Source organism: Triticum urartu, chromosome 6A, assembly GCF_056163025.1.
Source record: "Triticum urartu cultivar PI428250 chromosome 6A, HENAU_Tu73, whole genome shotgun sequence".
In the NCBI taxonomy this organism is placed as follows: domain Eukaryota; kingdom Viridiplantae; phylum Streptophyta; class Magnoliopsida; order Poales; family Poaceae; genus Triticum; species Triticum urartu.
The window spans coordinates 251,317,342-251,331,733 of record NC_141878.1 but is presented as its reverse complement, the minus strand read 5'-3'; the positions used below and the strand labels follow the sequence as shown (position 1 = coordinate 251,331,733).

The window sequence follows — 14,392 nt, the reverse complement described above, 5'->3', positions numbered from 1 at the left end:
GTCACTATCATTAACATCCTCGATCAGCGTAGCTCTGCAAGGAAGCGGTTCAAACTTCAGATCGGCATCATGATCATGGAATCTACAAGGAACCAAAAAAGGAGGTGGGGTCGGTGGTGGGAGTGGGGCTGTTTGTACCTTCTTATCGGCTGCTTCAGAAACTAGTTATATAAAAGACCCTAAACTAGGATAATCGCATATTTCCTCTAATAGTTATATGAAAGACCATATCAAAGTCCATAAGCAACTCCGATGGTAGATACCCAAATCAGGCTCTTATTGACTTCTGATACATCAACCCTATCCGCGTTCAATTCTGCAATATTCAGATGTTCACCTGGCGCACTCCTAACATAAAACTTACCTGAACTATTTATCACATGAAATTAACCACTAGTTTATATGATGAAGATATAACATAGTAAATTACTAAATTTTCTTTTAGCTCACCATCAATGTCTGCTTACTATATTAAGCATTCATGTATCTATGCACTTCCCACTAGTGTAGCCGTATTTTCTATCTCTGTACCAGGAAATAAACATCGTACATCAATCTACTCATGTAAGATAGCTGGGTTCACAAAACAATAAATCTAAAAGGCACACCTCAGGTAACAGGGGCTCTGTGTATGTAATCGGCACGCACGTCGCCACATCGATGAAAAAGATGTTGCACTCCTGAAGATCGCATTACAATTTTGTAAGCAACTCGCTTGAAAGACTGGTGAAACGCATACGATTTGCGAGTGAATTTTACAATGTTGTAAGCAACTCCTGAAGATCTCATTTCTCATTTTATTAAAATGAGATCTTCAGGAGTTGCTTACAACATTGGGATCTTGCGGGTGGAGAGCCCGGACGCTTAGTCGGATCCAATTCGAGGGATTTTCTAGGTTCATTAATCAAGCCTTTTGGGGTGAAATTTCCCTTTCTGCCACCACCACAGCTTGGGTTGCACAAATTTGTCCGTCCATGCTCAGCTCTAGGGCTTGCGCGTGCAGCAGCTCGCCCGACGCAGTGGCGCCGACAAGGTAATGCAGTGGAGCCATCGGGACATCGCTATTATTGACCTCCTCAAGCACCGTGAATCTGCTCCGGCAGATGCGGAAACGGAAAGTTAATCACAGGGAAGGAATTCATCACAAAATCTGAACTGCAGGAAAGAGGATCCGTGCGTTACCTTTTAATTGGCTGCATCAGGAATCCCATCTCCTCGTCGGCGACGGTCCCTTCCGACGGTGGCTGAGATCCCAAGAGACCCGACGTCGCTGATGGTATGGAGTGGCTACAGGAAGCAGAGCACTCCCACCCCTCCACCTCGTAGTTACTACCTCTAGGCCAACCACTGCCGGGAAGTGTTTTCCATGTTCCACGGATCACAACGTCGACGACTATAGGTGGCCAAACGGGCCGGGATAGCTGGGCCGGTCCGGTAGCACGGCCGGCACGGCACGTGGCATGCCAGGGGCCGTGCCTGGGCCTGAAGGCCGAGCACGCGGGCCGGCACGGCACGACCCGATTATCTTTTTTTAGTTTTTATGTATCATAATGTGGCCCAACAGATAAAAATAGATTAAAAAACGTCCAGTGCGCAAAATAGGTGGCAGATTAGTGGGCCTAGCGTGCCTGTGGGCCAACCCGATTAGCATATGGGCCGTGCCTGGGCTGCAGGCTGCAGCACGCGGGCTGGCACGGCACGGCCCATATAATAATCGTGCCTCGGCAGGCTGGGCTGTGCCAGGCACGATTAGGATGGGCCGTGCCGTGCCGGGCCGGGCCGACCCGTTTGGCCAGCTATAGTCTTGAGCCACGGCTCACCTCCCGCAGGCTGACGGTGGCCGGTTCTCTGTTCTTTCTCGCCGACAGTCAGAGGTCCCCATGACCGTATTTCCCAATTTACATCATTATAACTCGCACTCTGTACCCCACCCACGAACTAACTGCACCGCATCCCAAGACACCGTTCAACTGTGTCGATAAAGAGCTCATATGTGCTCGTGTGCATAAACTCCGTGTCCGAAGGTAGTAATTTAGACTAGTGTCATATGCATGACACTAGTACTCTCCACTATGACCAGCCTTACTACCTCTACAGTGGATAGTAACATATGTGTTGTGTCATGCATCACTTCATTTATTAGGTTGTAGACTTTTTTTTTCTTGATGTGTGTGATGTTATAATAACTAGCTATGTTACTGCATGTCTTTCTTTCTTCATTAATTACATGTCACATCATCTATTTTACCTAGATAAGTATGATGTTACCACCTATATTACTCCCGGACATCAATTTTATGTCACTTGAAGCATACTATCTTCGTCCGGTGAAGAGTGTACATCTAGAAAATTTTTAAGATAAATTATGAAGTTAAATAAAAAATACATTAGAAAAGTGCGAGCTACCATCTCTCCCCTTTTTAATTACCTAACCCCCAATGAGTTAAGTGCATGTAAAAATTAAAAAGACCATGTGTATATTGTTATTGGTCTTAATTACCATGTGATGTGAGAGAAATATTTTTTCTATTTTAAAGTGCATTAAGAAGATAGAAGTATACTTTTTTATGGACAAATTTTAAAGTTAAATGTACACTCTTTACCGGACGAAGGGAATATATACAAGTCAAACGCCTGTTGTAACGAATCAAGCCGAACATTTTGAAACGGAGGGAGTACTTCTATAGATAGTTCATTCGGTCTAACTAATTAGGCTGTCTCTGCAACAGAAGTATTTGACCGTGGTGGTCGCAAGTTGGAAACAGACAAGTGCTCCATAATTCAGACGAAAAGCAGGAAATTTCCATCGCCAGCGAACACAGTATTCCACACGGTTTGCCCTGAGCACCCAATGATGGTGACTGGCAAACCAAGAAAAATATAGTGTGACTGCAAACCAAGAAAATAAAGTGTTCCTGCAACAGTTGTTAGCATCTTCCCTTTGAATATCTTGTTGGTCTTCTAGGCACCTCCATACAATGAGCATGACATGTAGATGAGTCACTTCTAATAATAGGTTGATGACAGCGAATAAAGATGCCTAATCTTCCAAAAGCTCCTTTTGGAGTAAAAAGTTGGACCCAGATTTCTTCTACAAAGCTATACTTGACATTCAAGTTATTTTTCCTTGCCAATGTGCAAGTCTCTGTAACTACTACAACTTACGTAGTACTCGCTCTGTAAACAAATATAAGAGTGTTTAGATCACTAAAGTAGTGATCTAAACGCTCTTATATTTCTTTACGCAGGGAGTACATTACAATCCCTTCCATTGTTGCCTCAATACAAGCTACAAATTATTATCCGGCTAGTTTACAACAAGTAGCATAGTCTTTTGAAAAATGGAACAAAAACAGAACACCTTCCAAGCTTCATACGAAACACCAAGCTGAAGTTCTACATGTACATTGATTATATACTTCAGTTATCCACATTTCCCACACACAGACACAGGCACATGTGATAGTATATTGCAAGTATTAGTTCCTTTAGATTTAAATGTTGTATACCTTCATTTTGAGCATGCAATGAAAGAACTTTTGGACAAAACTGGCCAGACATATATGGGGCTGCCCAATTGGAAGGCGATTACCTAGGGCACGTGCACTGATATCGAAACGGGATTCGACAACTCTCCACTGCCAAAGCTCGCAGCACGCCTCAATGAGCTGTTACCTACCAAAGAATGATCAACCACCCTCAAGCTAGTGCCTAGCGACATTGCTGACGGCATTTGGCTTCTTTGGCACATCTTGACGATCAAGCTTGCTTTCTTCTTGGCGCGCTTTGTTCCAGTGAGCATGATGTTCTGTATTACTGTATTCAACCCCGGAATCTTTGCTACTCTCCGAACCAATGCTGAGCCACCACGGCGACATATCTCGTATAGAGCGGACACTGCATTCTCCTTGCCCTTTGGAGTTCCCCGTCTCATTAATCCAACGAGGCTACTGATCACAGTTTCAGAGCTCCCAACAAGATGCACAACAGAAGGCTGCTTCATGAGCAGAGCCAGAGCACCAGCAGCTTCCTCCGACACGGTGTCGTTCCTCAGTGACTCGATTAAAGCTACAACTGCACTTGACTCAAGCATCCGAGCTGAGCTTTCTGCATGAGTTGAGAGGTTGAAAAGTGCCATCACTGCGTCTTTCCTCCCCCTTGGCGTCCCTTTTTTCAGCATACAAGCCAGCTTCTCCAGAGCCCCTGGCTCATTCATGATCATCTTCTTGTAATCATGGACCACGGAGAGACTAAACAGAGTTGCTGCTGCATTCTCTCTGGCCTCTGTAGTCCAGCCATTCTGCAACACGCTGACGATAAGCCACAAGCAACCCTCCTGTTCCATAATCCGCGTTTTGTTCGGCTCGTAAATGGAGAGATTGAGCAGCGCCGTCACTGCGTTCTCTTGCGCAATCTGATCTGATGACAGGAGCAGCCTGCAGAGCAACGGGATTGCACCGAGCTCGGCGATGAACGCTCTGTTCTGCTTCCCAGCCTTGGCCAGCAACCTAATTTCCTTGGCAGCGACTGCCTTTGAGCTATCTGAACTCTCCACCAGCATCCTGACCAGAATCCTGGCTGTGGCTTTATTCGCCTCGATTGCCGCCTTGCTGCTGCACGCGGTGGCGACGCATTCGGCCATCCCCTCGTTGCTCTCTGGGGAATCATACTGGAAACAATACATCCCACACCACTGTGATATCAAACTGCGGAGTGCACGATTCGGCACAAGGCGGTTGTCTGCCAGTGCCTGCCCTGAATTTGGGCAGGTGGAATGGCCCTCCCCGATCCACTGTATGATTGATGGCCGGTCATACGTCTGGCCGGTGGACGCCACCACAGGGTCGCGCATCAAATCCAAAGAAATCGGGCAGGAGAACTCCTTGGGCACCGAGAAGGAGGTGTCGTCGCAGCCGCCGCCGCCCCACGATGGAAGCCGCTGCAAGTTTCCCGCCGACGGCCAATACCGGGCCGCCTTTGCGTTGCCAGGGTCGAACTGCGAGAAGAGGCTGTAGCGGAGCAAGGCGAGAACACCACCGACGAGCAGGAGGTCGGTATCCTCTTCTTGACTCAAGATTTGTTCCTCAAGGTAGTCGATTTCAGCTTGGCAAGACGCAGCGTCAGAGATGCCAACGTCGGAGAGGAGCGACTTGAGCGGAGGCGGCTGGCCGAGCTCGAACTGTTGGACGGCGGCGAGGAGGCGGTCGCGTAGCGCAGCCTCGTCCGGGTCGTGGTACTGTGCGGGCGATCGGCGGCGGCACTGGGAGCGGAGGAGGTCGAGGTGGCCGGCCGCGTCGTGCGAGAGGCGGATGGAGGCGGCGGGGATGACGTCGAGGACGACAGCGAGCTCGGCGTCGAGGTCGCGGAAGGAGGCGGCGAGGTGGGCGCCCCGGAGCAGCGCCCACGCGCGGCCGGCTGAGGCGACGTAGGAGACGAGCAGGTCGGCGCGGAAGAGCACGACGTAGAGCTCGCGGAAGCAGAGGTTGGCGGCGTCGGAGAAGCGGTCCGGCGCGTCGAGGAGGAGCGAGTCGAGGAGTGCGCTGAGCAGCGCGAGGCGGCGCGCGAGCGCGGCGAAGTTCCGCGGCTGCGACGGCGGGCGCGGCGTGGCGAGCAGCCCGGCGGCGAGCGAGGCGAGCGCGCGGAGCAGCGAGGCGCCGGCGAGGGCGGTGGGCGCGAAGAAGGCGCCGGCCAGCGGCAGCCTCCTCCGCCTCGGCGTGGGGCACCGGAGCAGGAACTCCACCGGCGAGGAGGCCGACGCCGGCGAGTCCATGGCCGCCCTCGATTCCCTCCCCTCTGGCCGAGAGAAAGAGAGAGAGAGAGAGAGAGAGAAGAAAATGGACGCGAAATCGGTCCACCCCCCCTTTTTCTTGGATCCTTGCGTTTGACGAGCGATTAGGTGGGCGTTAGGTTAGGTGGAGGGAGGCGGCTCGACGAGAGGTGGAAATGGTCGCGAGCTCTATCGGATCGGAGAGAGAGAGAGACTCTCTGGCTCGCGTCGCGTTGGCGTTGGCGTTGCCCAGACCAGAGGAGCGAGAGGCGGGAGTAATCGGTGGCGTGCAAGTCGGAGGAGGAGAAGGCGATGGAGGGGACGGCCGACCACGGATGGGTCTTTCTACTTCTCGGCCTGCCCGCCTCGTGCCGCTGACATGTCAACCCTCTGCGCTTCGCCCTTCATTTGTCTCTTTTTCCGGCAATGCTTGGTGTACGCGTACCGCCCAGTACAGCTGTCGCAGTTTCGTTGACAGGTTGGGCCCACGTTGATGCGGGCGTTCGGGAGATGCACTGGTTGCCGACCCTTTAGAGCATTGCCGACCCTTCAGAGCATGTACAATGCGTAGTCTTAAGGTGATGCTTTGGATGCCATGTAGGATCGGATATGACGTAAAGTAGGTTTGGATATGGAAGCGAGATTCTCTCCAGGAGGCGGGTGTTTGAAGAGAAAAAATGTGGTCCGGTGACAAAAGCTGAAAAGGTTGAAGTAAAAAGTAGAGATGCATGTGTACTAGAGTCTTTATTTTCTATTTCTTAATGAGTCCCATTAGTGGTAGCTTGCATTGGGGAGAAAAAATAAATGTAAGTGCCTCAAATTACTTTTTGTCATAGGGCATATGTAACCATGTGCCTCCATTGTACATGCCCTTATTAATTCATTCGTCGCAACGTTTCACAAAGTCTTTGGTATGGCATTCAAACTTTCAAGAGAGGGAATATATGGCGAGTAGGAGATGAGTCACAGATAAATACTTTCTCTGTTCCAAAATAGATAACCCAACGTTGTACTAACTTTAGTACTAAAGTTAGTATAAAATTGTGTCATCTATTGTGGAACGGAGGAAGTATATGGAAGGACACATGAATATCAAGCAGCCTCACTCGAAAGGTTATGACACCTAGAGCTAACATTGTGATCACCAAGGTGTCTGAATTAATTGATGTAAATAACAGAGTGTGGGATGCACAGTTGATTCATGAGTTGTTTTGGCCAATTGATGTGCAACGTATTCGGAATATCCCGTTGGCTGTAGGGATGATGGAGGACTTTGTTTCTTGGCATTTACATAGGAGTGGATCATTTACGGTGAACTCGGCCTATCATGAAGAATGGGACCATCAACATGGACGAAAGTTGAGGATGTGTAGCGACCTGACCCGAATGGATCACGTCTACTGTGCTACGGTGTCATCCCTGGATCAGTAATGCTGACACCACACAGTACATCGAGGTTTTATAGCAGAGTTGCAATCACACACTTATTACATCGATGGCTCCAAAGGAACTTATTACAATAAATATGGCTGAAGGCCATCTAATATCGATAACAGCGGAAGACTCGGAAGATAAATGGGTCCATCAACTCCAGCGGCATCACTGAGTATAGGGCCACGACCTAAACACCTCAATCGTCGTCTGAAAAGTCTGCAACATTAAAGTTGCAGCCCGAAAACGGGTCAGCACATGGAATATGCTGACAAAGTAACACATAGAGAGTAATGGAATGAAACAGCTATACTATATGCATATATGGCTGGTGGAAAACTCTATGGTTACAGTTTTGCGTAAAGCCAGTTTTTCCTACTGCAAAGGAATAAATTTATTTAACTATCATGGTGGTTGTTAAACATTGAGAATGGTTGACAGCATTCTCGATCCCAATTAAAAGTACAATTAAAACCCAACAACATTAATTAGAGTAACATGTTGAGATTCACAATGACATTCAAGTACTAGATACTCAAGTTGTCCATAACCGGGGACACGGCTAATCATGATTAGTTTGTACACTCTGCAGAGGTTTGCGCACTTTTTCCCACATGACTCGATCGCCTCCGGTTGTTTTCTCGCACTACATGGTGTTTGAGAAACGGATGACCGAGACATAGTCTTTCAGAAGCACTAGCACCTTACATGTGGGGTAGACCGGTACACCTACATCCCCTACATCTGCTAGTCCACCCCGTAAGAGTTCGCACAACTTAGTCAACTATGCCAGAGCCCATAGTAGCATGTGGCTGCACACGGAAGTTTCTAGCATGAAAGATCTTATGATCCCTTTGAGCCTGGGTGGCGGTCCAAAAAAAACAGGCAAGTCCTGATAGACATCAGGTGCCTCAATCCACCCAGATGTGTGTTAGGTTGCCACCTTAGATAAACCATTAAAATTATCAATCTCACATTTTTCATGGATATCACTCACCCAATCCACGTCTACTAGCATAGCATGGCATAATAAGCAAACGTAGAGTAACTCCCAAAGGTTTCATAATAATACAGGTAATAGGTACTACCTCATCTACTTCCCATACCACAATTTAATTAGATCCTAATCATGCAATGTGTGAGGATTGATCTAATGCAATAAAACATGGGTTGTAGAAAAGGTATGATCAAAGTGTTACTTGCCTTGCTGATGATCTGCGAGTCCTAGGGTTTCGAAGTAACAAGCGGCGCAATCCGGGTAATCTATCACAGACAAACAACAAGCATACAATAAGTACTCATCTAATGCACAGGTAAAACTCGAACAAGAGAACAAACCAAGTAGTTCAACTTAAGAACTCCGGTTGCAAAGAAAGAACGAAAAACAAACGGCGGAAGAAAACAACTCGGTTCTAGCAAGTTGAAACTAGGTCAAATTTTACTGTAGCAAAAACTTTTTCAAGTTGATTAGACGGAACGGCGGTTTCGAGACGAAACTCCAGGCGCTTTAATCACCTGATTCTGATAAACGAGCGAAAAGAAAGACTAGAAAGAAGATCGGATCTGAGATCGTGATCGCGGAATAAATCCGACGAAAAGAAAAAGAAGAACGGTTAAACGAACGGACGTTGTTAACCTAGAAGAATCCGGTGATCACGTTCGTCAGGACGAACGGTCCGGCGAACGGTCCAAAGGCAACTAAATCGGAGAAGAAAACGAATCCGATCTAGGGTTTCGGAGAAGAAAACCGAACGAAAAACCGATCTAGAAAACCGGAACGGTTTAGAGAAGAAAAGAATCGGAACGATTAGAAGAAAACGATCCGAGAAAAAGAGACGCGGGGCAACCTCCGGCGAGGGGCTCCGGCGGCGTGGGCGTGGGGCGGCGGCGTGGGCAAGGTGTGGCGGCGGCGCGGGTGTGGGGTGGCGGCGCGGCGCGGGGTGTGGTGGAGCTCTAGGCTTTGGGTTTGATGATTTAGAGATGGGGGTGCTTGGGTATTTATTTTGAGGAGAGGAGGAGGTTTACTTGGGGTAGGGGACAAGAATTAGACTAGGAATAGGAATAGAAAAAAAAAGAAAAGATCTAGAAATAGAAAAGGAATATACGGAAGTAGGACAAAAGTCCTACTAGGATTCGGTTTAGAGCAAGAGGCGAGGCGGCGGCCTCCTGCGCCAGCGCTAGGCGCGCGCGGCTCCCTGGGGCGGTGGCCTTGGCCGGCTAGGCCTTTGGCCCAAGGCGCTGGACTTTAATTTTTTTTAACTGGTTTTCGCGCAGAAAAAAAAACAAAAAGAGATCTAAACGAACTCCGAAAAATCTAAAGTAAATTTTTCCCGACTCCTAAAAATGAGTCGAACAAAATGAACTTTTCTCCGGACCTAAAATGCAATTTTCGAAAACGCGCATTTTTCCCTATCCAAATAAACTGCAAATAAACACCGGAAAACAAAAATTGATCTATTTATTATATCTTCATTTTTTCCTAAATTTGGGAAAGTCATATTATTCCCTCTCTCATATATTTTGACACCGGAAAAATTATTGAAGATAAAATAAATAAATCAAATGATCCTATTTTCAAAATTCGAGAAAACTCTCAAATATGAAAATAACGAAATCTCCAACTCTCTCCGAGGGTCCTTGAGTTGCGTGAAATTTCTAGGATCAACCAAAATGCAAGAAAATATGATATGCATATGATCTAGTGTATAACATTCCAAATTGAAAATTTGGGATGTTACAAACCTACCCCCTTAAGATGAATCTCGCCCTCGAGATTCGGATTGGCTAGAAAATAGGTGAGGGTGGTCCTTGAGCAAATCTTCTTCTCTTTCCCAGGTGGCTTCATCCTCTGAGTGGTGGTTCCACTGAACTTTGCAAAACTTGATAACCTTGCTGCGAGTAACTTTACTGGCAAACTCGAGAATCTTGACTGGCTTCTCCTCATATGTTAAATCGTCCTTCAACTGAATCGCTTCTAATGGCACTGTATCTCTTAGCGGTACCTCCGCCATCTCGGCGTGACATCTCTTCAGCTGAGAAACATGGAATACATCATGAACTCCTGACAGTCCTTCTGGTAATTCCAACTTATAAGCGACTTCTCCCATACGTTTCAAGATCTTAAATGGTCCAACGAAACGCGGTGCTAACTTTCCCTTAACTCCAAAGCGCTTAACTCCTCGAAGTGGGGATACTCGGAGATAAACTCTGTCTCCGGTTTCGTAAACTATCTCCTTGCGTTTTGAATCTGTGTAGCTCTTCTGCCTGGACTGGGCTACCTTGAGCCTATCGCGAATCAACTTAACTTTCCGTTCAGACTCCTTAATCAAATCTGGTCCAAAGAACTGACGGTCTCCAACTTCGTTCCATGACAACGGTGTCCTGCACCTCCTTCCGTATAAAGCTTCGAAAGGGGCCATCTTCAAACTGGTTTGGTAACTGTTGTTATAAAAAAACTCCGCATACGGCAAGTTTTCGTCCCAACTTGATCCATAATCTAGTGCACAAGCTCTCAGCATATCTTCCAAAATCTGATTGACTCTCTCGGTCTGTCCATCCGTCTGCGGATGAAAAGCTGTGCTGAACTCTAGTCTGGTTCCTAAAGTTTCATGCAACTGATTCCAAAACTTTGAGGTAAATTGGGTTCCTCTATCTGATACGATACTCCTCGGAACTCCATGCAAACAAACGATTCTACTCATGTATATCTTTGCGAACTTAGCACTGGTGTAAGTGGTCTTAACTGGAATGAAATGTGCTACCTTCGTCAAACGATCAACTACTACCCATATTGAGTCATACCCTGCTTTCGTCCTGAGTAGTCCTGTGATAAAATCCATGCCTATCTTATCCCATTTCCATTCGGGTATCGGCAATGGTTGTAACAATCCGGCTGGCTTCTGATGCTCTGCCTTTACTCTCTGACATACGTCACAAACTTCTACATATGCTGCAATATCCTTCTTCATTCCGGTCCACCAAAATGTTTCCTTTAAATCCAAATACATCTTGGTATTCCCTGGGTGAATCGAATATGGTGAATCATGTGCCTCTTGCAAAATCAACTTTCTGATCTCCGGGTCATTGGGCAGATAAACACGGTCTTCAAACCATAGGGTATCGTGCTCATCCTCACGAAATCCCTTAGCTTTTCCTTTGCTAAGTTTCTCCTTTATAGCAGCAATCTCTTTGTCAGATTTCTGAGCTTCTCTGATCTTATCCATCAATGTTGACTGAATCTCCAATGCTGCTACATAGCCTTTCGGAACTATCTCTAAACTTAGTTCACGAAGGTTTTCTGCTAACTCCTTGGGTATACTTCCCGTCATTATCGTATTGACATGGCTCTTACGGCTCAATGCGTCAGCTACTACATTAGCCTTTCCGGGATGGTAATGCAATCTCATGTCATAATCCTTGATGAGCTCCAACCATCTCCTTTGTCTGAGGTTCAACTCCTTCTGCGTGAAAATGTACTTCAAACTCTTATGATCCGTGTACACCTCACAATGATTTCCAATGAGGAAATGTCTCCACGTCTTCAATGCATGCACTACGGCTGCTAACTCCAAATCATGCGTGGCATAATTCAACTCATGAGGCTTCAGTTGTCGTGAAGCATACGAAACAACTCTCCCTTCCTGCATAAGCACTGCTCCAAGTCCTCGACGTGAAGCGTCGCAATACACCTCATAATCCTTGGTCTGATCTGGCAAAATCAATACTGGTGAGGTAACCAATCGTTTCTTCAACTCCTGGAAACTAGCCTCACACTCCTCAGTCCATTTGAACTTAGTATCCTTCTTCAACAATTCAGTCATAGGCTTTGCAGTCTTTGAAAAGTTCTCAATGAATCTCCGGTAGTATCCTGCGAGTCCAAGAAAACTCCGGATCTCTCCAACTGTTGTTGGTGCTTCCCATTCGGTTACGGTCTCAACCTTTGTGGGGTCAACTGCTATACCTTCTCCGGATATAACGTGTCCGAGGAATCCAACTTCCTTCAACCAAAACTCACATTTGCTGAATTTGGCATATAACTGATGTTCTCTTAGTTTCTCCAAAACCAAACGCAAATGTTCCTTATGCTCCTCTTCATTCTTTGAATAAACCAAAATGTCATCGATGAACACTACGACGAACTTATCCAAAAACTCCATAAACACTTTGTTCATCAGGTTCATAAAATAGGCAGGTGCGTTAGTCAATCCAAATGACATAACGGTATACTCATACAGTCCATATCTTGTGGTGAATGCTGTCTTAGGTATGTCCTGCTCTCGAATCTTTAACTGATGGTACCCTGATCGCAAATCGATCTTGGAAAACACTTTAGCTCCTTGCAATCGATCAAACAGATCGTTGATCATTGGCAGTGGGTACTTGTTCTTGATGGTTACTTCATTCAATCCCTGATAATCTACAACCATCCTTAATGATCCATCCTTCTTTTCCACTAGAAGTACGGGTGATCCCCAAGGTGAAGAACTTGGGCGAATGTAACCTTTATCCAATAACTCCTTAATTTGATTCTTAATTTCCACCAAATCCTTTGCTGGCATCCGGTACGGTCGCTTCGATATTGGGCCTGTACCTGGCAATAACTCAATCAAAAACTCAATGTCTCTATCCGGTGGCATGCCTGGTAATTCCTCAGGAAATACATCAGGAAAATCCTTTACCACTGGTACTTCCTCCTGCACAACTCCTGTTAGGCAATTCACTTGTGTCCTGTTTGGCACATGCCGGGATACATACTTGATCCTTCTTCCTTCTGGTGTGGTAAGCAAAATTGTCTTACTGGCGCAATCGATGTTTCCTCCATACATCGACAGCCAATCCATACCAAGAATCACATCCAGACCTTGGGATTCCAGAATAATTAAATCCGTTGGGAATACATGCCTTCCTATACTCAATGGTACTTGGAAACATCCTTGTCTGGCCATGTATTCTGCTCCTGGCGAGCTTACTAGCATAGGTGTTTTAAGAATCCTAGTGGGCAGGCTATACTTCTCCACAAATCCCCTTGATATGTATGAATGCGATGCACCAGTATCAAAAAGAACGAGTGCAGTAAATGACTTAAACAAAAACTACCGATTACTGCATCGGGCTAATCTTCAATCTCCTCCACATTAACGTGGTTCACCTGTCCCCTATTCAAAGGGTTCGGCTTCTTCCCAGAGCTTCCATTGCCATTTCCATTCTGGCCTTCAGGACATTCATTGGCATAATGTCCGGTCTTCGAACACTTGAAACAGGTGACTTGACTCAGGTCTCTCTTGGTTGGGGTCGATGGGGTGGTCCGGTTCTGGCCGTTGCTTCCTCCATTCCCATTACCATTCTTGTGGCCATTATGGTTGTGCGAGCTACCTCCTCCATGGGTATGCTGAAACTGAAATCCCGGTTTAGGGGTAAAACAGGGCTTCTGCTGGGCTCCAGAGTTATACTTCCCCTGTCCATACTTCCTCTTACGGTTCTCAATCTGCTGTTGCTTCCCTTCAATCATGATGGCACGATCTACCAACTCCTGGTAGTTGTTGAAACTCGCTACCATCAACTGCATGCTTAGCTCATCATTCAGTCCTTCTAGAAACTTCTCCTGCTTAGCTGCATCCGTAGCAACGTCATCTGGGGCATAACGGGCTAGCTTACTAAACTCCTCCACATACTGGCCAACAGTCCTTCCTCCTTGGCGTAAGTTGCGAAACTCACGCTTCTTTATGGCCATAGCTCCTACTGAAACATGGGCAGTGTGGAAAGCTTGCTGAAACTGATCCCATGTGACAGTGTCAACTGGGTAAGTGGCTGTGAAATTCTCCCACCATGCCGCCGCGGGTCCGTCAAGCTGGTGTGCGGCAAACTTCACTTTCTCACCATCCGTGCATCCTGCAGTGGTCAACTCCCTTCCTATCTTACGGAGCCAGTCGTCTGCTACTATCGGCTTGGTGCTACTGGAAAACACCGGCGGATTCAGCCTAAGGAAACGGGCTAAGTGGTCAACAGGTGGTGGTGGTGGTGGTGGTGGTGGGTTGTTGTTGTTGTTCTGCTGGTTCTGGACTAACATCTGCATCAACTGATTCTGCTGTTGGATCAACTGAGTGAGCTCCGGTGGAAATCCATTGTCACGTCTCGGAGGCATCTGAGGGTTTAGAAAAGACGAGATATAAGAATAGAGGGGGTCTAAAGGGAAAA

General features: G+C 46.8%; 1 protein-coding gene across 1 annotated transcript; it reads right to left on the bottom strand.

The window, feature by feature from the left end:
- Nucleotides 1-3,252: 3,252 nt before the first annotated feature.
- PUB17 (plant U-box 17) lies at nt 3,253-6,111 on the bottom strand. The gene has a single exon (XM_048678289.2). It carries the CDS (start codon nt 5,768-5,770, stop codon nt 3,593-3,595), a length of 2,178 nt encoding a protein of 725 aa, XP_048534246.1. The 5' UTR covers nt 5,771-6,111; the 3' UTR covers nt 3,253-3,592.
- Nucleotides 6,112-14,392: the final 8,281 nt, after the last annotated feature.